This window comes from Tiliqua scincoides, chromosome 2 (genome assembly GCF_035046505.1).
Source record: "Tiliqua scincoides isolate rTilSci1 chromosome 2, rTilSci1.hap2, whole genome shotgun sequence".
In the NCBI taxonomy this organism is placed as follows: domain Eukaryota; kingdom Metazoa; phylum Chordata; class Lepidosauria; order Squamata; family Scincidae; genus Tiliqua; species Tiliqua scincoides.
This window is the reverse complement of record NC_089822.1, coordinates 111,342,368-111,368,350: the sequence shown is the minus strand read 5'-3', so window position 1 is coordinate 111,368,350 and position 25,983 is coordinate 111,342,368. Positions and strand designations below refer to the sequence as shown.

Below are 25,983 nucleotides of genomic sequence, written 5' to 3'. Positions count from 1 at the left end.
CAATCCAGAGAAAGTTAACCAAGTGATAAGTGTGGGATTAAACTCTGTTCATTTCAGTGTGACTTGCATGTTTCAGTGGGTCCTAACTTTCACTGGGCTGAGATTCAGGGAATTTAAGATTCAATGAGAAGGCCAACTTGGTAAAGGTGTGAAGGCCAGACATGAAGGTCTCTGACTTTGGGTGAGAAGAGGGACTACCTAGAATTTTAAAACAAAGGCAAGTCATGACAAGGCTTTCCTACACAATATGCATATTGTTACTAAGGGAGGCCTCACTTTGATCCTGCTTATCCACCCATCTGTCCTCTCTTCCTTTCATCTTGCTGTCCCTTCATCCTAGTCAGGGATAAAGACCTTAGCCAGCTGATAGCAATTTTGGAGTCTCAGGGGCAATTTTGGAGTCTCAGGGGAAAAAAAAACTGGAGAGAGTGGCTGTGGGCAGGTTAGTTTTCTGCATTCTTCAGCTGTAAAATGCCCTTTTTATCTTTAAAAATCAGGCAGCCCATCCCCTCATTGTATGCAGTTTGAGCTATTTTATGTTTCAACATACTGAACTGCCATGATCACATCTAGCCCTTTGCTGCTGTTATTTTAATAAACTGTCTCCATCCTTGATTGCACCCTGTGGCTCATCAGCCATCAAGTTTCCATCTCACTTCAAGCCCCAAGGCTAAGAAATAATGCACGTTTCATGCCTGACCTTTTCTAGTGATGGGCACATGTCTGTATAGCATTAGAGTAGCACTCCCCAGAACAATCTGCATAACCTTGGGCTCAGGAAGACAAGTGTGGTCCCTTGATAGATCTGAACCAATGAACACCAAGTTCAAATTCCTTCTCACAGCAAAGGTGTGAAATTTAGAGATTGAGCTGGGTTAGTCTCAGTCATTCATGTCCAATGAGCTTGAGCTAGAGATGGATCACTGTTTGGTTGTGTTTCATTCACCTTAGTAGATGGGAGAACTATTAATATATCTTTGGACTATGCTAATTTTTTGAAAACTTCAGTCATGTCTCAGAAGGAGATTCACTGGTTAATCACTGTCTCTCAAGCTCAGATCACCATCTGTAAAATGGGAACAACAGTTAATCCCACAGAATGCTTGTGAGAAATGTACATGGCAAGACTTTTAAAGCTCTACAAAGCAAGTGCCATTAGAGATCAGAGCACAGTATCTCTTCTTCAATCTACTGGGACTTATAAAATATCTCATATCCTCCTTCTTAGCCTCCCTTAAGGGCAAGCACAGGAACTGCTTTCTGCCCTGTTAGCTGGGCCCATGGAAATGACAGTGGCTGAACTATGCAATCTGAGAACCTTCTACTCCTAGAGTTATAGCATTTCATAAGGCACACTTGTCAGGTTACATGCAACTTTATTAGTGTACCCTAAAATATCACTGCCCTACCCCTATGCGACCACTTGGACTGCAGATTGCTTGTGCTACTGGGATACCCCTGGTGTGGACAGTACATATAAACTGCCTTGCCAAATCAGACCATGTTGCCAAGCCAGGAGCCTCTGGAAAACTCACAAGGGTCCTGAGACAACCTGCTGTCACTGTTTGCCTCTAACATCTAGCACTCAGAAGTGCTGTTGTTATGTCACTTCCTATTTCTAATATTTGAAATTCCTTTGACTGGATCCGAGCCACCACCCGCTCTAAGGTACCAGAATCTTCCCCCCTACTAGGGCCAAGGACAGTAACCAGATATGCTAGTTTGAACTGTTCAATTTTCTTCCCATTCCTGGCTTTGGTTCCTCCCTGCAAAGACCAGCTCATGATAAAATCCACTGGTCTCTCAATGGCTGCTTCTGGCCTGAAATTAGACTGACAGCTTCTGCCACAATGAATAAGGAACTGAGGCTAACCTTGGATCTTGCTCCCCAGACCACTCCATCCAGGGTTTCCTTTAAAGCTGTAACCCACTCCCCTGAGCACTGCCCCCCTTGAGGTTCAAGATGCTAGCAAAAGAAAGCCCCCTAAAAATAGCTGCATCTGTACATTAGAAATTGCTGTGTAGAATACACAGTGATGCAGCAGGCACATGAAAGAAATATACAGAAAAACTGCTTGGGACATGAGACAGATATAGATGCAAAGATTAATAAAATAAAGGATTCATAAAATGATATAAAAGTCTGCAACTAAAACTATGAATCGCACTGTATGCAATTTCAGAAGCATGATGGGAGGTTGGTTCATTCATCTGATTCACACAGAAAGTGTTATCATGGAGCTTACAGTTTTTGGTAAGGTGTCTCCCATCAGTCCAGTGTGAAAAAACAGTAAACATTCAATGTGTTCCATTTCTAGGGTGCTTTCTTTTGTTCTGTGTGCTTTGGTCAGCAAGCATCCACCACCACTACCACCACCACCACCCCAATTTAGGGGGTGAGGCCTTTCACACACCTAGCTTCCTTCTCCTGAGAGGTGCCCCCAGTACAGATGTAGTCCTCCAGATATCCAGCAGAGCAGTTAATGTGAGTGAAGTTAGGCCGACATACAGCCAGAAAGTGTGGGCGGAGGCGACCCACAGCAATTTTGGCCATGTTTGTGAATGACTGTCCCACAGTGCAGCCAAAAAGAAAGGCACCAATTTCTTTATACAGTGCAGCCACATAACGGTTGGAGACTATGGAGCGTGAACTTTGGGGCAGGTTGCGTACACGGCAGGTTTCGCCCAAGATGATCTGCAGGAAAAAGAAAAATGAAAAGCAATTACTTATAAGCCATACCAACTTCAGGAGACATTTTTCTTGATGAGAGTAATTAATTCCCACTGTCCCAGACAACAAAGCATAAAGCTGTCCCTTTGCTGGCTAATGAAAATCAAGGACTGCGGAAGATTTACCTAATTTAGGAAATGAGTACAGCAAATTGTAAAAAAGTAGTGAAAAAAGAAAAGTGGGTAGTGAGTGTTGCATAATTTAAAAAAGAATGAAATGCAACAGTTTTTTTGCAGTATTGGAATCAAATTTGATAATTATAAGTAAGAAATATGCATTATGCCAAATTTCCATACCCCAATGGAAACAGTAGGTACAATATCCATAATCCAGTGGAACCATCAGGCCAAAATATTTCCCTACCCCTGGTGTATGGATTTGCCATGGAGAAATGCATAAGGCTGGGAGGAAGGTCTCCACAGAGAACCAGAGTTAGGGTCAAACTAGCAGGGGGCACTTTCCACCCCAAAGAGCACCTAGAATGTCATTAATTTCCTGTTGTTAATTTCCTTGGAACTAAAGCTTCCACTTGTGCCAATGGAAGTATTTATTCCAGAATGAATAGCAGCCATGTGGGGTGGGGAACTCAATCCAGATCAGGACTGTGGTGGAGACAGAGAGCTCCTCCCACCCACGTTACAATCCTGATCTATTGGGTAGGCATCAAGGTGCTTTTTTAAAAAAAAACCCTGGCATATTAAGTGTTAAGCAACACTTAACATATCAGATAGTCTAACACTTAGCCAAAGTTCTGAGACAGGTTTGTATAATGCAGGGGCTCCTGCACAACTTTATATGTGCCTATCAGTAGATAGGCACAGAGGATTGCACTCTAAACCCAGGAATGGACAGTAGGCCACAGGTGCTGTGCCACTCTCTAGTAAGCCTAGTGAAGGAAACTGATATGATGACAGAATTTACCTTTGGAACATTTTATAAAGTGGTGTTCTGCTGCCAGAAGCAGAGTATAGCGCATTACATCAAAGGGCATCAGCATTAGCCCTCCTCCCCCAAAACTTACCACTATGGAGGCGGTAAGGATTCCCACTGAGATGAGCACAGTGTCGGAGACAGTCTCAGCACGCTGGAGTGGGTAGTTGATGCTGCTATCGTTGCAGAAGAAGCCATGGCGCACAGGGGAGACAAGGCCAACTTCACAGATAAGGAATGGAATGGAGACTGCAGCAGTGGACAGGATGAAACAAAGCAAGAGCCATGAAAAGGGAACGGTCCTGAGATTGCCATACTCGATGAGTCTAGCTGAAGGATCAGCGATAAGAGGACCCCAAAGTTAGAGCTTTAAGGAGTCTGTAGGTAAAAGTCAGTTCCCAACATTCTGTCACATTCTAGTGTGACCACTGAAACATAAGCTGGAATGAAGCTTATATAGAAGGGGACTACCTTGATTCTCAAAGGCTGAGGTCAGTAGAGGCAAGGACATTACACCTCCACCCTATGGTGGTTCTGAGCACACCTCTTTACTTTTGTTCTTATAAGTGAAGGGTTACAAGACATTCCTATGAGGAAATGTAAGTGTTGGACATGGGAATACTTGGAGAGGGGGAAGGGAGCAACATCTGCTCCCCGCAATGGGTAGTCAAGCTCCCATTGACAGGGATTATATGCAAAAGGGCACTTTGTGATCCTGTTCAGAGTACACAGAAAGGCACTGTACCTGTCAGGGGTTCTCTTACAATATATAAGCCTTTCCTCCACAAGCATCCCATCTGTCACAATGATAGGAATTTTACTTGTGAATAATATAACACCACATAGTATTTACATAGCACTTTTCCTAGGAACTTAGACGTGGCTAGATACATTTTATCAGTTACCCTCACAACAACCCTATAATGTAGGTCAGGGGTGTCCAAAGTTTTTGGCAGGAGGGCCACATTGTCTCTCTGACACTGTGTTGGGGGCCGGGGGGGGGGAAGAATTAATTTACATTTCAAATTTGAATAAATTTACATAAGTTTACATAAATGAATATATTAAAGATAAATTTATATGAATGAATGAAGGTCTTGCAATAGCTCAAGGCCTATAAAAGGCCTTGCACAAAGCAAGGCTGGCCTTTCCTTTGCTGCCGCTACTGCATCACAGACGTGAAACAACAAGCAGTGGAGGAAGCCCTCATCTCACTGCTCAAGCGAGAGGTCAAACAGTCGCCCTCATGCTGAGAGCAGTTGCATCGAGCTAGTGTGGGCTCAAACAAATCTCCAGAGGGCCAGAAGCTCATTGGAGACTGGGGGCTCCTGGAGGGCCGCATTGAGAGGCCTCGAGGGCCGCAAGTGGCCCCAGGGCCGGGGTTTGGACACCCCTGATGTAGGTCAACATTACTAGTATTCTTGTCCTGTAGATTGAGAAGGGGTTGAAACTGGCAGAGATAATGGCCTAAGATCATCCAATGAGTTCCTGACTGAGGTGGGATATGAGCCAAGGCCTACCAAATCCACAACTCTTGCCTGGGTGGAAGGTTCACCTTTTAGCCAATAAGTGCCTAAGGAACTGTTTAGTATGGCAACAGCATTTCAGAATTATTTGTATAGTCAATTAGGTAAGAGCTATTTAAAAAGAAAACCAGGGTCCTCATGATGTGGAATTCTCTCCCAGATACTGTTAATAATAATAATAATACCACAATTTTGCACTATGATGCATAACTGTAAACGATAATGACATACACAACATTGATAATGCACTGTGAAGTACTTTAAGAATATGGCTTTTGGCTCTCCCTATCTTTCAGGTCAGAGCAATAAATCGGAAGCCAGCTGCCTCCATGACTCACATATTTGTCTTCACCCACACGGGTAACCAAGCAGAGGTATCTTTTTAGAGAAATGAACCTGATCTGGAACTGCCTTGAGCAGAAATGTACTTTTCTTCTCCATGATCAAGCTCTGTGGAAATAATGATTCTTCAAGTTTGCAGAAGTGCTGAATGGCTAGCACCACATGATGTCACCAAAACATTCTCCTCTCCACAGGCCCCAAATAAATTTTGAAAGATAAATGAAAAGATAAACATGGTACTATAAAAGAAATGAAACAAAAAAGGTGGGCAGCAGGTTTAAAGCTCAGTACAGAAATAAACAAGGACAAGGCCAATAGCCACTGACTTTTTGGCACGTGTACATCTGTCATTCAAAATTGCGACACCGAAGAAAGCCAAATTCACACAATGGCTAAGGGACCTACGGCAAGCTCTCTTTTTATATTACATTCTCCTTAACCCAGTGAATCTATCTTTGCAGCACACAGAATTAACATAGCATATTCTTCAAAACATTGGAAAGATGGTGGCCAAGAGGGTTTGATCATCCTGTGTGGTAGGAATGCACATGAATGCAAGATTTAAGCTGCAATGCTTACAAGATGCAGGAACATACAGCAATCAGCAAAACCCAGCCTAAGGGTTCAAAATTGGTGGTTCTGTACACATGGAACAAGATAGTCTGTTGTCCTTTCACAAAGGTTTACTTTTCAGTTTACTTTTAGCACATGAGATTGTCTAGGTAAGCAAATGAAAGAGCGTAGACTAGTTCAATAAAGGTTGGTAAATAATGACTACAGCAAAATTCAGCTCTCAAATTCATGAACAGAGAAATTCTGAGAGCTCAGATATGTTTCTTACTGTATGGATTTTCTCTTTTTTCCTATCTGGAAACATCTGAAGACAATAAATGTACTCTTCCACTTGCTTGTCTCCTCACTATCTCCCCTGCCAAGAGAACCTGGCTGCCCAGGGAACTGGGGGGACGACGACAGTATGATGTGTATCAAGAAGAGTCCTGCAAGTTATGAAAATGAAGCAGATTTGGTTCTGTCAATACCAGAAAGGGATAAGCATGAAGCTATAAAAATCCACATCTGAAATAAGAGAAATGGCCCAGCCCACAAAACAGATTCTTCTTTCCATTCTACCAGTCTTCCAAGTGGCAAGTGATGCCTGCCACATATAGGGGACTGGAAGCTGAAACCAGGTACAGAATCCCTGGGGCATGGAACAAGGTATTCCAGTTGTGGATCTTTCTGCTCAGGAGCCTTGGCACGTGTTTCCTAGGACACATGATGTCACTTGCCCTAAAGCTGAGGCATTGCCACAAGGAATTCCTACCCCACCTAGGCAGATAGTCTATTTACCACACCTAGGTAGGTCCTAATGTTGCATTAGGAGTCAGGAGGAAAGAAGCTTTGGAAATGATCCCATCAGCTCATGTACGTGCAAAAACTTTTTGTCAAAAGTAATTACCAATGTAACTTTCCCGCATAAGCTGAAAGCAAAAGGCGGGATCTTGTTGATTATTTCTACTATCCTGCCTCTGAATATGAAGGTTTGATTTGGCCATCATGGTTGCTCTATCTTCCATGAATTTGCCTGCAGTAATGTCTGATTTTCATGGAATGGCACAATTAAGCAAATCTGTGCAACACAATTTGATAAATTGAGGCAGTTTTATAAATAAGTAGCTCTCAATGTCATAATTTACCTATTTTTGAAATAGCACAATTTGCCAATTGATATCAAAAGTCTAATTTATCCTGGCAATTTTTGAAATAATGTAATCAATTAGCTGCTAATCAGTTGCTATGAAGCAACCCCATTAGATACTGGAAGCTTCCTGTAGGGGCCTCCCCTAAAGCCAAAAGATAAAAAATAGATACCGTGTGCAGAAAACATATTCACAGAATTACTACTTAACACTATCCCAGTTTCCTTACTGACATCTTTGTTTTCCTCAGTGCTTTATCAGCCGTCAATATCAATAGCCACTCCCAGTAGCCTCCCTCCTCAACCCTCCTGCTATGCCATCTTGCACTTCGGGCAAGAACGACCTATCTACTGGAGGGTTCAACAGGCATCTCTAAAGAAAACGTGGCTCAAGCACACTGAAGAAGATCTAAGGAATCAGTAGCTGACCATCAATAAGGCTACTAATAATACCAACAATGTTTGGGATTTTCTTTGATGTCCTGCTGAAGCAGGCCTTTGGAACTGCAACAGAAGGCATCTATCTCTGGACCAGATCAGACGGAAAGCTCTTCAACCTCTCCAGACTGAGAGCAAAGTCCAAAGTCCAGCTGAAATGTCTGCGTGACTTCCTCTTTGCCGACAATGCAGCTGTCACTACCCACTCTGCCAAAGATCTCCAGCAGCTCATGGATCGTTTTAGCAAGGCCTGCCAAGATTTTGGACTGACAATCAGCCTTAAGAAAACACAGGTTCAGGATGTGGACTCACCTCCCTGCATTACAATCTCTGAGCATGAACTGGAGGTTGTCCATGATTTTGTGTACCTTGGCTCAACCATCTCCGACACTCTTTCTCTCGATACCGAGCTAAAAAAGCACTTCGGTAAAGCAGCTACCACGTTCTCCAGACTCACAAAGAGAGTCTGGTCCAACAAGAAGCTGATGGAACATACCAAGATACAGGTCTACAGAGCTTGCGTCCTGAGTACACTTCTGTACTGCAGCGAGTCATGGACTCTTCGCTCACAACAGGAGAGGAAACTGAATGCTTTCCACATGCGCTGCCTCCAATGCATCCTCGGCATCACCTGGCAGGACAAAGTTCCAAACAACACAGTCCTGGAACGAGCTGGAATCCCTAGCATGTATGCACTGCTGAAACAGAGACACCTGCGTTGGCTCGGTCATGTTGTGAGAATGGATGATGGCCGGATCCCAAAGGATCTCCTCTATGGAGAACTCGTGCAAGGAAAGCGCCCTACAGGTAGACCACAGCTGCGATACAAGGACATCTGCAAGAGGGATCTGAAGGCCTTAGGAGTGGACCTCAACAGGTGGGAAACCCTGGCCTCTGAGCGGCCCGCTTGGAGGCAGGCTGTGCAGCATGGCCTTTCCCAGTTTGAAGAGACACTAGGCCAACAGTTTGAGGCAAAGAAGGAAGGCCCATAGCCAGGGAGACAGACCAGGGACATACTGCACTTGCTCCCAGTGTGGAAGGGATTGTCACTCCCGAATCGGCCTTTCAGCCACACTAGATGCTGTTCCAGAACCACCATTCAGAGCGCAATAACATAGTCTTTGGAGACTGAAGGTTGCCAACAACAATACCAACAAAGAGTAGAAACATGTCATGACTGATACCAGTGGTGTACCTGGGGTATGCCCCCCGTTTTCCGCTCCCCAAACCCCTTTTCCAGCCTCCCCACCTCTGACCCAGAAGTAATTGCGGTGACATCATCATCACCGCAATTACTTTCGTGCAGCTACCTCCTCCGTTCTCCCTTTGAAAAAAGGGGGAATGGAGGAGATGGTCGAGGCCCCAACGGAGCCTTCCGCACCGCTTGTCAAGACAGGCAAGTGCTGCTTCCAGGAGGAAATGGAGACCTCTGGGCCGCTTAGAAGCAGTGCGGAAGGCTCCGATGGGGCCTTGGAAGCGGCATGCGTCTCCTCAGAAATGGGAGGAGGTGCTTGCTGCTTCCCCTCCACCTCAGACATAGAGGAGGGGCATCCAGGATCACTGTGGAGAGGCAGTGAGAAGCTGCCTCTCCAGCAATGACAGAACACTGGACTGGGTCGCTCCCTCTTCTCCTTTATAGGAGGAGAGGAAAGGGGTGCCCTAGAGAGGCAGCATGTCAGGAGATGCAACTCCTGGTGCGCCAACATTCTAGGGCGCCCCTTTCCTATCCTCCGAAGGAGATAAGATGGGCCCTATAGAGGCAGCAGGCTGGGAGTTGCAATGCTCTGGAGGAGTGAGAGGAAACGGGTGCCCTAGAGCGTCTGCGCACCTGGAGTTGCAACTCCCGACACGCTGCCTCTCTAGGGCGCCCCTTTCCTTTTCTCCTATAAAGGAGGATGGGAGAGGGGGCAATCCAGTACAGCACTGAGTCACTGCCAGAGTGACAGCTTCTTGCTGCCTCTACAGCAGCAATCCTGGACACCACTCCTCCATCAGGAGGAGACTTTTTCTTAAAGGGACAGAAGCGGGTGGAGCTGCTGGCTTATCTCCCTTTAAAGAAATAAGGCAAACAGGCTGTAGGGGGGGGCGAGGCTCAAGGAGGTGCCCCCAGAGGGTTGGCACCTGAGGCATTTGCCACGCTTGCACCCCTCCAGGTATGCCACTGACTGACATGGATTCCAGTGGTACCTACAGCACTGTATTGGTTGAGAGGACAACCAGCTCACCAAGTTCCAGTTAAGGATTGAAGAAGAACAAGAAGAAACCATCTTGGGCAAGCCGAAGTCACCAGCCACCAGTGTGAATGTTCAATGACTTTCCCCCGAAACCACATCAGTTACATTGGTTCTTATGGGAAAAATGTTTTTAATTAACACATTGATTTCCAAGCACTCAACCCCCCACATAAATTAACAGCTGTCTGTAATAGAATTGTAGATGAAACAGGCCAGAACACGGCTAGAAAATGATATTTAGTAAAAAAGAATTCCACAGCCCATCACATTTTGATCACAATGGCTCACCAGATCTGTTTCCATTATAACATAATACTACTTTTTGGTCTTCCTTAAATTGATCGACTTGGGCTCCTCTTGCCATGCAGAGAATCAGTACATGATAAACATCTCTGCAAAAAGACCATCAGCTTCTGTCATACACTGAATATATATTCTTTCTGAACTGCTGTGTGGATTTTCCAGCCAAGGGTGCTGCTAAAACAGTGCAATACAAGAGGCGCACCACTGATTAGGGTGTCAGGCTTGGGTATAGGAAACAGAGTTCAGATCCCTTTCTTGGTCATGAAGTTCACTGGGGGACCCTTGGGCCAATGAAGCCAGGCAACTGAACCTCACACTTACTGGAAGAAGAGAGAATACAAGAGTAACAAATAATAAATGTAGAGCAGGAACATAAGATGCCTCTGAAAAGGGCACTCTCACCAGGTCAGGTTGCAGAGACAGCTGAGGCACAGGAGCCTCCAAGGCGGAGAATGCCATATGCCAAGACAATCAGGGTTTCTCTGTCAACCATCTAAGCCTTGTAGGGACAGCTGGGCTGGGCACACACACTGAACTTTGTAACTAGCTCTGTCTCAGGCTCTCTTTGAGAAGGTTCCAGTTTTCCACTGGAATCTGTTGGATTCTCAGGGGCATTGAGATATCGGGTGGAGGGAGAAAAGGCTATATACAGAAGGTGAAGCAACCAACACAAAGAGCTCAAGAACTAGTGCCACAGGCTTGGGATCAGTGTCAGCTCAGCCCAGAGAAACCTTATCCCCATGAAGAAGATCTTGTCCCCATGGAGCTTTTGCCAGAACACATTCCCTCAGGGAAAGTCATACAGTAAATGGGCTCCCATCTGGGACTGGGTTATATTAGGGATGGGTGGGACTGTGGATAGGAGTAATGCCTCCGTTTGTTTTCTGGTATGTGGCTTCGGAAACAAGGCGATTTGTGGGCAGCTTTGCGATTGCAACAAAGCCTTTTGAACTATACAGATGAGAAGTATTCAAGGACACACATCACAAGTTCCAAGGGTGCAAGCAGGTGAGCCTCTCAGCACTACATCCATCCACTTTTTAAAAAGGGCCTTGCTTGCCAACTCACATTCAACTTTCCAAGTTCCCACAAGAACCTCCTGCCTGGAGTCAAGGCCACCCAGCTCACCTTATATGGTGCCTCAGTCCTCCCGTGCATGTAGAGATTCCCTGGCACTTGGAGACAGCTATTAATATACATACTCTTAGCTATACTGAAGCATTCCCACCAGCTTTCCTTGGCCAGCTGCCCAGAGTCAAGGGCTCAGGTGTTGCGGTCAAGAACTGGCAGAGGGCCAGTGCGACTGGAAGAGAGACATGGCAAGGCCTCAATGACACAGTGCCAGGATTCTAAGAACATAAGAACAGCCCCACTGGATCAGGCCATAGGCCCATCTAGTCCAGCTTCCTGTATCTCACAGCGGTCCACCAAATGCCCCAGGGAGCACACCAGATAACAAGAGACCTCATTCTGGTGCCCTCCCAAAATTCTGTGACACTGCATGCAAACACAACCAATCCATGCCACCACCTGGCACCACTAGCTGCAATGTAAATTGCCATTGACTTGTCACTCTGTACACACTACAGCACAATGCCTCACTCCATCTGCAGAGTTCCCACTCTTTGAGTCATGCAGCTGCATATGAGGTTCAGGTGCTTGCACAGGGCAGCCTCATCAAGAAAGCCCTATTCCATACCCTCAGAGACACTCCTTTGGTTCCATTCTGCAGGGTGTTGCTCCTGGTCTGTGGAAACAGGCAGCAGCCTGCCCAGGTCCCTCCCATAGCAACACCCAGGAGAGCAAGACTCAGCCTGTGATGTCGCTCCAGTGCAAGGGAGGAGCATGAGGAAGCAAAAAGCAGGCTGGCACTGTTGGGAATCGTGTTTCGGAGCTGAGAGGAAACTGGTGTGGGGTTTTTGTTAATCATTTACAAAATGGAGGGAGGAGAGAGTTTTAAGATGCTGTAGAAGCACCAGCTACATAACATAATGAATGTTATGATATTGGAGAATAAGCGTGGGGTGAAAAATGCACAAGTTGTATTTGAGAATGTTGTCAGTCACTCTGAGGATGTGAGAGTCAAAATGTGGGATATACAAGTTTAATAAAATAATAACTGGAGAGAAGCTGAGAAAGACAAGTCCACATAGTGGGATAGGAACCACTTGAACTCTGGGGCTAAGGCAGGAGGTCAGTGAGCCAAGATTCACACTAGGAGCTCCTAGGCTCGGTTGCTCTTGCTCTTTGTAATGAGCCACTCAAGGTAAAGGTACAGTGGTTTGCACTGACCAGCTGGGGCTATAAGCAGTGGTGTCACTAGGACTTGTGTTATCCGGTGCGGGAGGCCTGCATGTCACCCCATGCAGTGGGCGGGGCAACACCCCAGGTGGTAATGCACCATCACACCCACTGGTTTTTTAGCTGTACCTTTTGATAGAACACAGATATTTCAATGTGGTTTATTTCATTGCATTCTGCATGAAATTACACATTGATTGATATATAACATGATGGTATTATTCCTCCTAACGCTGATTTTAGTGATTTTGAAAACTTGTAGAGTCACACACACACAAACACACACCATGTCAACTTACTAACACCTTATTGCAGCAGTTCTCAAACTTTTACCACTTTTTAGAATGACAATCTGTCCAGGACCCATTGGAAGTGATGTCATGGCCAGACGTGACATCATCAAGCAAATTAAAATAAATAATTATAAATAATTAAATTAAAATGAAAGAAATAATTAAATAAGGGGGAGCCAGTCCTGTTCCACCAAGTGAATTTTCTCTGTAGTCTGCTTGCAAGAACCCCCCCCCAAATCAGTGAGATTTCCTGCCCTCTTCTCCAGTTTAAAGTTCTTCTATCTCAAGCATATCAAAATAAAGACCCACCTGGTTTTACAAGTGCAAAATAGAAAACATTCCCCTTACCAGTTCAAGCTTCTTTTTTTGTCCTTTTTAGTGGGGGGGGAGGGGGGAAGATGCTGCCTTCTGGAGCATTTGTTGCGCTCCATGATCGAATTGGGATCATTCTGGTGTCCTCACAAGCCAAGGCACGTCTGCCTACTCTTGAGTAAACACGTCCGTGTGGCTTAGTTTCGCTTTCCATAGGGCTCAATACATTCGCAGCTGGGAGGGAGGGACCTCCTTCTCGGGTGTTTTTGGGGGGCTGCATTCACTGCATCAGGACCATTCTGACATTGTTGGATTCCTCTCCACCTGCACTTTCCGACGCACTAAGGCAAGTCCACCTGCTTACGAGTAAACGTGACCGCGTGGCTTAGTTTCGCTTTTGATAGGGTTCAATTCACTCGCAGCTGGGAGGGAGGGATTTCCTTCTTGGGTGTTTTTGGGGGGGCTGCATTCATTGGATAGGGACCATTCTGGTGTCGTTGGATTCCTCTTGGCCTGCCCTTTCTGACGCACTAAGGCAGGTTCACCTACTCACAAGTAAACGCGCGATACGGCTTGGTTTCACTTTCCATAGGGCTCCATGCATTTGTTTGTTTCCAGTTTTTTGGCCATAACTTTTGATGGAAAGGAGATATTTCACTCTGGTTTTTTGCATTGCATTCCACTGGAAATTCCACATCCAACGGTATATAACATGATGGTATTACACCTAACTACCGCAATTTTAGTGCATCGCCCCCCTTGCACATCACCCAGTGTGGCCCCCACATACACACCCACACCCCCTTAGCGATGCCACTGCTATAAGTGCTTCTGTGTCAGACCAAGTCTCTCTTTGAGCAACATCCAGATTTTGATTTCTGTATTACTGCATAGTCTCTTCCTGCCAGCCAGCCAAGCTGTCATCCGATTCTTGCTCCCACCTTCTTGTCCATTTGCCAGCTGCTTCCTTGCAACTTCTTTCATTTCAGGATACTACTGACTAGCCTCCCAGCTTAAACTCTGGCCTGTAACCAATTTTGTCTTTGAGTCAACTCTCTAACACAATTTTGATAAGATTACTTCTTAAACTCCCATGCTTATTCCTCAGGACATAAGAACAAAAGAAGAGCTTTGCTGGGTCAAGCCAAGGGCCATCTAATCCAGCTTCCTCTATCTCACAGTGGCCCACCAAATGTCTCTGGGAGCTCACAAGACAATAAGATACCTGTATCATGTTGCTGCACCCTTGCACCTGGCATTTAGAGATAGGCTACCTCTAAAACCTGGAAGTTGAATACAGTCATTATGGCTTGCAACCTGTGGTAGACTTTTCCTCCATAAAATTGTCCAATTCCCCTTTTAAAGACACTGTAAAATTTGACATAGTGTGAAGAAAGTGCTCCTCTTTCAAAATAACAAAATTCAGACCCAATGAGTCTGACTAGTAGAAGGATTAGGACACACAATAAACATTAAGAATTTTGGCCACTGGTTTTAAAAATACTTGGGCAAATTCAGTGAAGATAGACCAGTGAAGGTGACTGTTAATCATGATGACTAAATGGAACTTACAGGTTTAATCAGTATATCTCTGAACACCTGTTTTTGGAGGGGGGGTCTATTTTCTTCATGCCCTGTTTGTGGCTGGATTCCTAGTTTCCTGTGGCTTTTGGGTAGCTGCTTTTGGTTAGCTGCTTTTGAAGAGACACTTGGCCAACAGTCTGAGGCTAAGAGGCAAAGAAGGAAGGCCCATAGCCAGGGAGACAGACCAGGGACAGACTGCACTTGCTCCCAGTGTCGAAGGGATTGTCACTCCCGAATCGGCCTTTTCAGCCACACTAGACGCTGTTCCAGAACCACCATTCAGAACGCGATACCATAGTCTTTCGAGACTGAAGGTTGCCAACAACATGCTTTTGGGTACCAAGTGGTTTACAAAATTCTTTAGTAAGTGGGTGCCTCCAGTAACAGCTTCTTGCTCTGCATACTCTATTGAGGAATGAATCCCTCCTGAAACACAAAACCTGTGTGCCTATTTTCATCTGACATGTTGGAGAGTATGAGTATCATTTCTATCTCTGTGATGTTTATGAAGGATCTATTCCAAGTTCTTAGATGGACACAAGAGTCCAATGCAGTTAACAATTCTGGAATAAATGAATCCTGGTTTTATATAGAAGTTGGAGATAGGAATACTGGCACTTAGCCTACTTATACTCTGGGACAACACAAGATATTGTGCCCAAGTTGAAAAATCAAAATGGCACATGCACACACAACAGTGAGCAAAACCCATTATTATTAGCCTCTTTGAACTGAAGAGAGCCATGCAAAGGATAGTGAATTGGGCTGCTTGTGTCAGATCTGTCTACCAAAGGGATGGCCAACCCGCAACACACCGTGTGCCACTTTTGTAGAGAATCTTGAACGGGTCACTCTACCTTAACATTGCTTTTAGCGATTATCGTACTAGCTAAATAGATCCTCCATGTTCAAGTACAGTATATCTCTCTGAGTGCCAGAAGGTACAGCACAAGAATCACAGAGGGCTGTTGCCTGTTTGGGGATTTCCAATAAACCTGGCTGATTGAATAAGGTCAGAAAGGCAGCCTGCATGGACCTTCAGTCCAGCCCAGTAGGACTTGTTCCAAGGTTCATATAAGGTGTGTTCATTGCCCTTCAGCACAACCCCCCTCTGCCTGCCCATCTTCTCATCCTCAAAGATGATCTTAGCAGTGATCTTTTTGTGGATGATCTTCCTGAAGATAGCATCTCCACCCAGCTGGGTCACCTGAATTTTGCTGATCTAATTGGTCATCTCTGTGCTGCTACACTGCGCTGCTACACTCAGCGCCCGTCAACTTCTACAGCCCACTCCTTGCCTCTTCAGCACTCCATCAAGCCTTCAGTTAAGTGACCCAACAGTTAGTAGAATGCAGCTGACTAGCATCTGCCATATTGGCTTTCTCACCTGTCCATCATTCTTTTCCTGCCTTTTCCCCATATTCCAATCAGAGTAAATCAAGCAGAATAGGTGAGGTTGCCCTGAGTGTGCCCACTGCAGCATTAGAAACTTGAGGTTGTGCTGTGTAAGGAGTACCAAAGAAATCAAGCGAGATAAAAGGAGACTTAGAGATGGCAGAGAAATTAAATGAGTTCTTTGCATCTGTCTTCACGGCAGAAGACCTCGGGCAGATACCGCTGCCCGAACGGCCCCTCCTGACCGAGGAGTTAAGTCAGATAGAGGTTAAAAGAGAAGATATTTCAGACCTCATTGATAAATTAAAGATCAATAAGTCACCGGGCCCTGATGGCATCCACCCAAGAGTTATTAAGGAGTTGAAGAATGAAGTTGCTGATCTCTTGACTAAGATATGCAACTTGTCCCTCAAAACGGCCACGGTGCCAGAAGATTGGAGGATAGCAAATGTCACGCCTATCTTTAAAAAGGGAAACAGCGGGGACCCGGGAAACTATAGGCCAGTCAGCCTAACATCTACGCGTATACCGGGTAAGATGGTGGAATGCCTCATCAAAGATAGGATCTCAAAACACATAGATGAACAGGCCTTGCTGAGCAATCAGCATGGCTTCTGTAAGGGTAAGTCTTGCCTCACAAACCTTATAGAATTCTTTGAAAAGGTCAACAGGCATGTGGATGTGAGAGAACCCGTGGACATTATATATCTGGACTTTCAGAAGGCGTTCGACACGGTCCCTCACCAAAGGCTACTGAAAAAACTCCACAGTCAGGGAATTAGAGGACAGGTCCTCTCATGGATTGAGAACTGGTTGAAGGCCAGGAAACAGAGAGTGGGTGTCAACAGGCAATTTTCACAATGGGGAGAAGTGAAAAGCGGTGTGCCCCAAGGATCTGTCCTGGGACCGGTGCTTTTCAACCTCTTCATAAATGACCTGGAGACAGGGTTGAGCAGTGAAGTTGCAAAGTCTGCAGACAACACCAAACTTTTCCGAGTGGTGAAGACCAGAAGTGATTGTGAGGAGCTCCAGAAGTATCTCTCCAGATTGGCAGAATGGGCAACAAAATGGCAGATGCGCTTCAATGTCAGTAAGTGTAAAGTCATGCACATTGGGGCAAAAAATCAAAACTTTAGATATAGGCTGATGGGTTCTGAGCTGCCTGTGACAGATCAGGAGGGAGATCTTGGGGTGGTGGTGGATAGGTCAATGAAAGTGTCGAACCAATGTGCGGCGACAGTTAAGAAGGCCAATTCTATGCTTGGGATCATTAGGAAAGGTATTGAGAACAAAACGGCTAATATTATAATGCCGTTGTACAAATCTATGGTAAGGCCACACCTGGAGTATTGTGTCCAGTTCTGGTCGCCGCATCTCAAAAAAGACATAATGGAAATGGAAAAGGTGCAAAAGAGAGCGACTAAGATGATTACGGGGCTGGGGCACCTTCCTTATGAGGAGAAGCTATGGCGTTTGGGCCTCTTCAGCCTAGAAAAGAGACGCATGAGGGGGAACATGATTGAGACATACAAAATTATGCAGGGGATGGACAGAGTGGATAGGAAGATGCTCTTTACACTCTCACATAACACCAGAACCAGGGGACATCCACTAAAATTGAGTGTTGGGAGAGTTAGAACAGACAAAAGAAAAAAGCTGGGGCATTTGGTGTGCCGCTGTGAGATACAGGAAGCTGGACTAGATGGGCCTATGGCCTGATCCAGTGGGGCTGTTCTTATGTTCTTAAGCAAACCATAAACTGCTGCAGCACTGTCTTTGTTATTACTTCAGTGTTTTTCAAAAATACATAGCAAGTTTGAGTGTGTCACATAGAAAGTGTCCGTATACATGTGCCGCAGGTTGGCCACCCCAGGCTACCACATACTCTGCTGCCCTTAATGGCTCTGGAAATCAGCTTATCTCACCTTGCCTCATGCTTCCAATTGTACAGGTGAGCCTGTTTATCCATGGATTTTATATCCACAGATCTGGCCCAATGTGGGTCCCCTGAACCCATGTTGAGCCAGACTTGGTCCTACCTGAACTCTCCAAAGGCAAACACAGCTGCACTCTGGTCGCCTCTGGTGGGCTTTCTGAAGCCCACAGAGACCATGCACATCTGCCCGTGGCCTCTGTGGACTTCAGAATGGCCTAAACAGCCGGGAAAAAATGTGACTTCAGGATTCCAGAGGGAAACCAGAAGTCATTTTTTGCAGCCTTTTGGGCCATTCTGAAGCACAGGCAGATGCACATGGCCTCTGCTGGCTTCAGAAAGCCTCTGGAGGTGCTCTGGACTCCTTTGGAGGTTTTAAAGGGGCCAAAACCATGGATTTCTGTATTCATGGTTTTTGGTATACTGATTTGTTCTAAGTCTAGTTAGCAAACAATTCAGTTTGCTAACAAGTTCCCTGAGTTTTTACTATACATAAAATGCAGAACTGCGGTTTATTCTTCAAATGAAAGATTTCGCTCCACTTCTCTTGCATGTGAAGGGGTGGGGGTTGAATGCAAGCCCATATCTCTCAGAGGCTTACTCTTTTAGCAGGAAGCTGTGGTTACCCATTATATCTAAACCTCGTCTATGCTTCTCAGTATACGCTTTCCCCATTACTGGTTTAGTATTACAGTCCCTGGGAGAAGCTGCCATCTGGATGAAGTCTCCATCCAAGACTTCCTTACATCAGCCTGAGTTCATTCTCTCTACAAAGCAGGCAAAGAAGACAGTTTGCCTCTTCTCCCTTCTGAAAATAGCCTTTTGTTCTTTGCAAAACAGATATTCCCAACCCAGCTCTTGCTCACTTTTCCACTAGCCTGGTCATGCTTCCTGAAATCGACCAGTCTGCCCTTATCTTTCTGGCTGCTGAACAATTTTACCTTACATGTGCTCCTTCAACCATACCTGAAATTTTTGCCATAATCAAGCTCAAATTATCACTTTCGCCTTATCTCCGGGTCAATCAGAGGACAGAGCCTTTCCACTCTGAACAGTTTCCTTTCTCAAGTGACAGAGGGGGCCAAGTTTCTCAAGCAGCAGGCAGCTCCTTAGAAGCAATTTGTTAACCTTTTATTCTCCTTCCTTCTGCTGCAGCCTGGTTCTGCTTTGCTAATGCTTGCAAATTCCAAATGCTTGCAAAGCAGGTCTGTTTTTTGAAACACCAGGAGGGGAATCCTCCTTTCCATTTGAAGCAGGCTACAATTCAGTGCACGCTTCAGAGTAACACCCATGGAAAGCAGTGGGTCTACTTCTGAGTAAAAAGGGTTGCAAATATATGCAGCTGCATCTCTCTGCTGTGAATTGAATTGCACACTCCCAGTTATGTGTTATGGATTGTATGTTGTACAATCTGGTTTAACACACCAGACACCTTAAAGGTGCATTTGATTCATGGTTCTCCTGCAGTGGTTCCCAACCTTTTTCACTTGCATATCCCTTGGCAGCCCATTTCCATAAATTGTACCCTTCATATTAGCAAAATGTTTACAATTAATAATACACGCCTTCATCTCCTCTATATGAAAGCCCAGACTTCATGTATTTATCACAGTGTTTTCTCTTTTTATCTGTTTGAAGAACAGAAGAAGAACAGTGCCTTTGCACTGTTTTGCGCCAGAAGTGTGCTGAGAAATTCTGGGTGATTGATCACTTTCCATATTATGTTTCAGCTTTTTTACTGTGCTGGTTTTCAATCATTGTTTCATACATGAATTGATGACCAAAAACCAGCTATTGGTGGGGCTTTCACAGCCAACTAGCTACCTCCCTTCCTGCCTTGCTGTAGCTACCTCCCTTCCTGCCTTGCTGGTCCTTGCAGATTGTCTTGCAAGACATTCTGGAGCATGACCTGCCTTTTTCTACCATTATTCCATTCTTTTTCAAGTACCCCTGAAGGTTCTGTTGAGTGTCCCTGGGAGTCCCAACCAGGTTGGGAACCACTGTTTTACTGGTATGTTGTTTACAGTGCACTTACTCTGATAGTGCTTACAAAAAGGTGATGAAGATCAGAATTTTAAAAGAATAAAAATGTATTTTATGATCTTTTACTATGTTTTTAATAAATTAGAGACTACAGTTCTTAGGTAACAATTAGTGGTGGGTTATTTTTCAGGATCTGGCCTCGAGTAAAATCAGACAAAACTATAGTCAGACACCCCCTTAAGTTTAACTCCTGACTTATCCGAGGGTCATAGAAAATTCCATGATTGCTGGCTCAAAACCTGCCCTCAACTTATCTGTGGGATTGACTTATTGGCGGGAGTCTGCGGTGAATGGGAAGAGGTTGCCACATGTGGCTGGAGTACGATGCAGCAACACCAAGAAATTTGGGAGATGTGTTTGTCCCCCTCATTGAAAGGTATGTGCATAAATTAGAACTTCCTGCTACTGAAATAATTTTCGTTTGCTTAAATTGCTCTCCTGTACACTGATAATCAATTATCTCAATGTGACTTTTTAATTAAGTTTGTAGTGTACCAAAAGCTTTCTAAAGGATACTTTTTTGAAATGTGGAAGAAAATTATGAGATATTCAATTTGATGAATCGACGGTCAGCCCAATCCTGAGCTGCCCGGGGCACAGGGCTGTGGTGGTACCGAAAATGGCTGCTGCCGCGTCCTACGTGCTTCGAGCAGCTGTGGGCAGCACCTCGGGAGAAGGAGATTTTTGTCCCCTTCCCCCAGGGTAAAGCAAGTAGCCCTGCAATGGGGCTACTCCATTCACCACCAACAAAAAGGTCGGCGGTGAATCAAGTGCCTCCATGTCGGGCAGTGAGCCCAACACAGAGGCCTTGGGTCCAGGCTTTGGGTCATCGCTCTACTGGTCCTGCCTCACTCCCTCCCTCTGGAATGTCTCCCCCCGCCCTCTTCTCGCCTCTCATGTCCCCATCAAGCCTCCTCCCCCCCTCCGCCCAACTCCCAAGAACCCCTCCTCCCCACCTCTCCCCATGCCCCCACTTACCTCGCTGCTGCTTGGCGGTCCACATGACCACCGAGCAGTGGAGGTTGGGTGCCTGCCTAGCAATAGCCCGGCACCGGCCAGTGCTTGGCTACCACCAGCATTTGCCCGGCATTAGGGCCCTCGAACATGCCTTATGGAACGTTTGCGACAGTGCACACCAGTGGCAAGCCGGTGCGCCGAGCCCAGGATTGGGCTCTTACCCATTCATTTTTTAGAAAAAGATTATGATAGAAGGAAATTCAGTACCCTCTCATAAGTTATTAATAATAATATTACAAGAGCCAGGATGGTATAGTGCAGCGGTTTCCAAACATTCCCTGAGTTTGCAGGGCAGCATGACCCACCAGTTCGAAAACCACTAGTATAGTGGTTCAGGAGTTGGATTTACGACCTGAAAGATCCAACTTCAAATCCTCACTCAGCTATGAAGCTTCCTGGGTGACCTTGGGCCAGTCACTATCTCTTAGCCTCAACTAACTCACAGGGTTGTTGTGAGGGCAAAAGGAGGGAAAGAAACATCCTTTTCAGTATGTTTAAAAGTGTGTGGCAATGCTGGTGAAACAAAGGAAAGTTGAGCATGATTACTAGTAATTTAGGGGTAGCATCTCATGCTATTTCCATAGCCAAAGTGTGTCAAACCAGGGGTGTCAAACTCATTTCATACAGCGGGTCGAATAGCATTTAGGATGCCTGCTGAGGGCCGGAAATGATGTTATTTGGCAAGAAATGATGTCATTAAATAGGTCATAACCAGAAATAAGCACTTTTTTCTCACTTAGGAACACATTAGCTGCAAATGATAGAAGATACACAAATCTTGATCATATTTCAAGATATAGCAGAGCCCAATTATCATTCGAGCCACCCTTTCAGTAGTAACACCTCAGCACTGCTCAGCAGCTGAGAACCCAATGGCCAGATAAAAAGCTTCCATGGGCCCACCCGGCCTCCGGGCCTTATGTTTGACACCCCTGGTACATCAGTGGTTCTCACACATTTAGCACTGGGACCCACCTTTTTAGAATGAGAATTTGTCAGGACCCAATGGAAGTGATGTCATGACTGGAAGTGACATCATCAAGCAGGAAAATTTTTAACAATCCTAGGCTGCAATCCTACCCACTCTTACCCAGGAGTAAGTCCCATCTACTATCATTGTTAAAAGAATATACATAGTACGTAGCTTGTTAAAAGTACAGGTCTGTAACATTCCCCCAAATGCAGTCACATACCATGGTAGCATCAAGTCGTAATATATTAAAAATAAAATATTGAAATGAATGGGGACCCACCTGAAATTGGCTTGCAACCCACCTAGTGGGTCCCGACCCACATTTTGAGAAACACTGCTGTACACATTTTGTTTAATTTGTTTAACTTCTACAGGATGCAAGACTTTCTTTGTGCAGAATTTGATTATTGTTCTTGCAAGTACAGGGTACACACACTGCCCTGCTTTTGGTTTCTTGGCAAGGAAAGAGCTCTTGGCAAGCAAGGAACAGCAAGCAATCTACTCTGCTCATTCATAGAGACAGGGTAACATTTCAGATATAGCAGAACAAATCAGGTCACACTGCTGTGTCTCTGTGGAATTTGTGCAATCTTAACACTACAGGTACGAGTAGCAACTGATGGTGCAATCCTAACCCCTTATGTCAGTGCTTTCAAGCACTGGCATAGCGGTGCCAATGGGATGCATGCTGCATCCTGCAGTTGGGTGGCACTCACAGAGGCCTCCTCAAAGTAAGGGAATGTTTATTCCCTTACCTCAGAGTTGCATTGCCCTTATGTCAGTGCTGGAAAGGGGTTAGGATTGTGCCCTAAGAGTCTCACCTCTATCATGAACAAACTACATAGCCTTAGGCAATCTACTTGTAACTGTGAGCCCAATCCTATGCATATCTACCCAGAATGGGGCTTACTCCCAGGTAAGCATGGATAGGATTGCAGCCATTATTCCCCATTATCTGCAACAAGAGGGATTTTCACACTTATTATTAAGAATATTTATAAACTACTTTTCAACAGAAAGAAGTTCACAAAATGGTTTACAGAGAAATTAAAAAGCTCCCTGTCCCCAAAGGGTTCACAATCTAAAGAGATGTAGAAGAACACCAGCAGACAGCCATTAGAAAAGACACTCTGTGCAGGGGGAGGGAGCAGTTACTTTCCCCCTGCAAAATACAGGAGTACCACCACTGGAAAAGTGCCGCTTTGCACTTAAGCATGGTAAATATATATTTATATACTACCCTTATCCTAAGAAGCTTAGGATACTGTATATGGATAGGTCAGGCAGAAAGGGAGTGAATAGCCCAAGATCACCCAGTAGGTTTCATGTCTGAGTGGATATTTGAACCCAGTTCTTCCTGCTCAATGTCTAACATTCCAATTACTACACCGCACTGGCTACAGAGCCTATCGGATATTGTTTTAAAAATTAAGAAGTGTAATGTTAATAAGAAACAGATTGCCTTATATAGACACAAGTCCATCCCTGTCTTAGAGACAAACTTTCTTCAACTCTGAGGAAACTGATATCCTGACAGTGGCAGTGATGGTATAATAAACAGATCCTTCCTTTGTTCCCATCTTGACTTCTCCCTCTTTTCCTTCTGAACTGCTCTCTTAGTATCCATTACAGTTTGCACTGCAGGGGATGGGTGATATTTGGCATGATTTGCATAAAAAACAAATAAGAACACTTTAAGTAAAATATGGCCTACTTCAAGTTGGACTACTTGAAATTACTGGTCACTCAAAGATTGGAATAACAATGGAGTGCAAAGGGACAGCTGCTCAGGATTGTAGCTCTTCCTCAAGCACTCAGCCTCATTTTGCCTTTCTTAAAGTGAAAGACTCTAGGTCTCACAACAGACTCTGGAAACAACAAGCTGCATTTTCCAAAATCTGAGAAACTGAGTACTGTACAGTAATGTGTAATAAGGGCTTAAGCACCCTACCAAGTTATCTCCTAATCTCTTCCCAATCCCCCCCACCTTAACTTCTTCCCACCTACCCCAGTAACCAAGCAACCTCCTTCCCTGTTCAGCACCACCCTTGTCCTTCTCTTCATCTCCATTTCAAGCTGCTTCCTACTGGAATATAGCCAGGTGATTTAAAGAGACAGGCTCAGGAGTTTTCTGCTAAACTGGGATTTGAAACTGGAATTCCCTAAAAAAAACAACCAAAAACATTTTTCAAAACCCTGCCAACCTAGCTTTCTCGCAGCCATCCCCCTCCTTCAAAATCATTCAGCAGATAGTCAGGACTCTGTGTGTGCCACAGTTCCATGTACGTGCCAAGTCTAATATTGGGTACATCATCTAGTGTCCTAGGGATTTCAGTATTTTGTTTTTATTTATTGATTTATTTTCAAAAGAGAGGCAGAGCAAGTCTCTAGCCCTGAAAGTCCAGAGATATTCTTTGACTGTATGGAGGTGAAACCTAAGAAAATATGAGAAAAGTTGCTTAATTAAATTCCCAGAGGTTGGGACCCGAGTGCTCCGTATTACACCTTGCAACTACCACCCCAACAATCACTAACATAATCAGAACATGACTTTGGATGAATGTTTGTAGAATAAGGGCCCAATCCTACCCAACTTTCCAGCCACAGTGCAGCCACAGTGCAGCCTCTAAGTAAAAGAACCATTGTTCCCTTACCTTGAGGAGTCCTCCATGATTGCCCCTGCAGAACAGGATGTAGCACACATCCCATTGGCACTGCTGCATCAATGCTGGAAAACTGAATAGGATTGAGCCCTTAGTCAGAACAGATAAGGTTGGCTGGAGGCCTTAGAACAATGATCCCACCCAGACATTTCATTCAAACCATATCCTAAGATTAACAACTGGATTTTCATGGGACTTGGCTCAGGGGAATTTTTCCATGAATTAAACCTCCCTGCCAGATTGTTTCCTAGTTAGTTTTGTGACCAAAATCCACTGCCTGAAGGTGACATTATGAGGCAGTCATGGAGTGCCCAGACCAGATTGCTTCTGAATACTATTCTGGGGAGGGGGCATTTGCAGAGAAAAATTTCCCCCCAAACCTCTCCACAGAATTGATGTCAAGGGAAGAAATAAGTAACTTGCAGCCCAATCCTAGCCACACTTTCCTGGGCCCTATTTAATCTAATGGGATTTACTTCTGAGTAGTCATGCATAGGATTGGGCTGTTGGTGAGGAAAAAGGTCTGGGGGAAGAATAAAGCAGTTCCCCACTCCAGTTCATTAATTCCTGAAGAGTCTTCTCCTCCATTTTTGCTAACCAGGAAGGACACACTCATGCATGTACCATATCCTTCTATTCTGAGGCTACTTTGACCCACAGCAAGATCACCTCTTTTCAAGGGGCAGAAGCATGAACTGGAAGTTTTTGGTAGCAATAAATGCAAAGTTTTACCAACTATGTGAAAAAAATCTACTAGGTAGGAATAGGTTCCAAAGTCAGGAACTTAAAATGCTCTAATAATAATTGCTGAACCTATCCATACAATTGTTTTGCACACACCTGCATGAATTAGTGTTAAGAGCTGTGGTAACTCCTTATCATATGTTCATGCAATGGCATCAAAAACTAAACAGCCAATGAGCTGCCATCCACTGCAATCTTTCTTGATACATCCACATGGCCTCCAGATATCTAGAAGTAAACAGCATAGCCACTGAGTCAGAACACTGTTTTCCAAACAGCAGCATCCTACAGAGAAACAGAGCACTGGGCAAAGGATGGAAGTGAACTGTGTTGCTGAGCATCACAGACTTGTCTCCCAGAGAGCAATTTACTCATGTAGAATTGGGCTGAATACAAGGGAATTTGACTGGAAACTGAATACCTCATTCTGCAACCCAGCCCCAGGCAACAGTGCCTCTGAGCTGCATTCCCACCCCTGCAGTAGATGCTAAGGACCAAATCAATTTGAGCTGAGACTTGAAC

The 25,983-nt window shown here is 44.9% G+C and overlaps 1 protein-coding gene across 1 annotated transcript in view; it reads right to left on the bottom strand.

Moving 5' to 3' along the window:
- Positions 1 to 24,763, bottom strand: part of LOC136638659 (phospholipid phosphatase 3-like) — a 45,569-nt gene extending 20,806 nt beyond the window's left edge. The window contains exons 1-3 of the mRNA XM_066612693.1: positions 24,709 to 24,763; positions 3,753 to 3,910; positions 2,415 to 2,695 (exon numbers count right to left, since the gene is read on the bottom strand). Of these exons, the coding sequence (XP_066468790.1) occupies positions 2,415 to 2,695; positions 3,753 to 3,910; positions 24,709 to 24,763 (494 nt within the window). The remainder of the gene's footprint in view (positions 1 to 2,414; positions 2,696 to 3,752; positions 3,911 to 24,708) is intronic.
- Between the last annotated feature and the right edge of the window lie 1,220 nt (positions 24,764 to 25,983).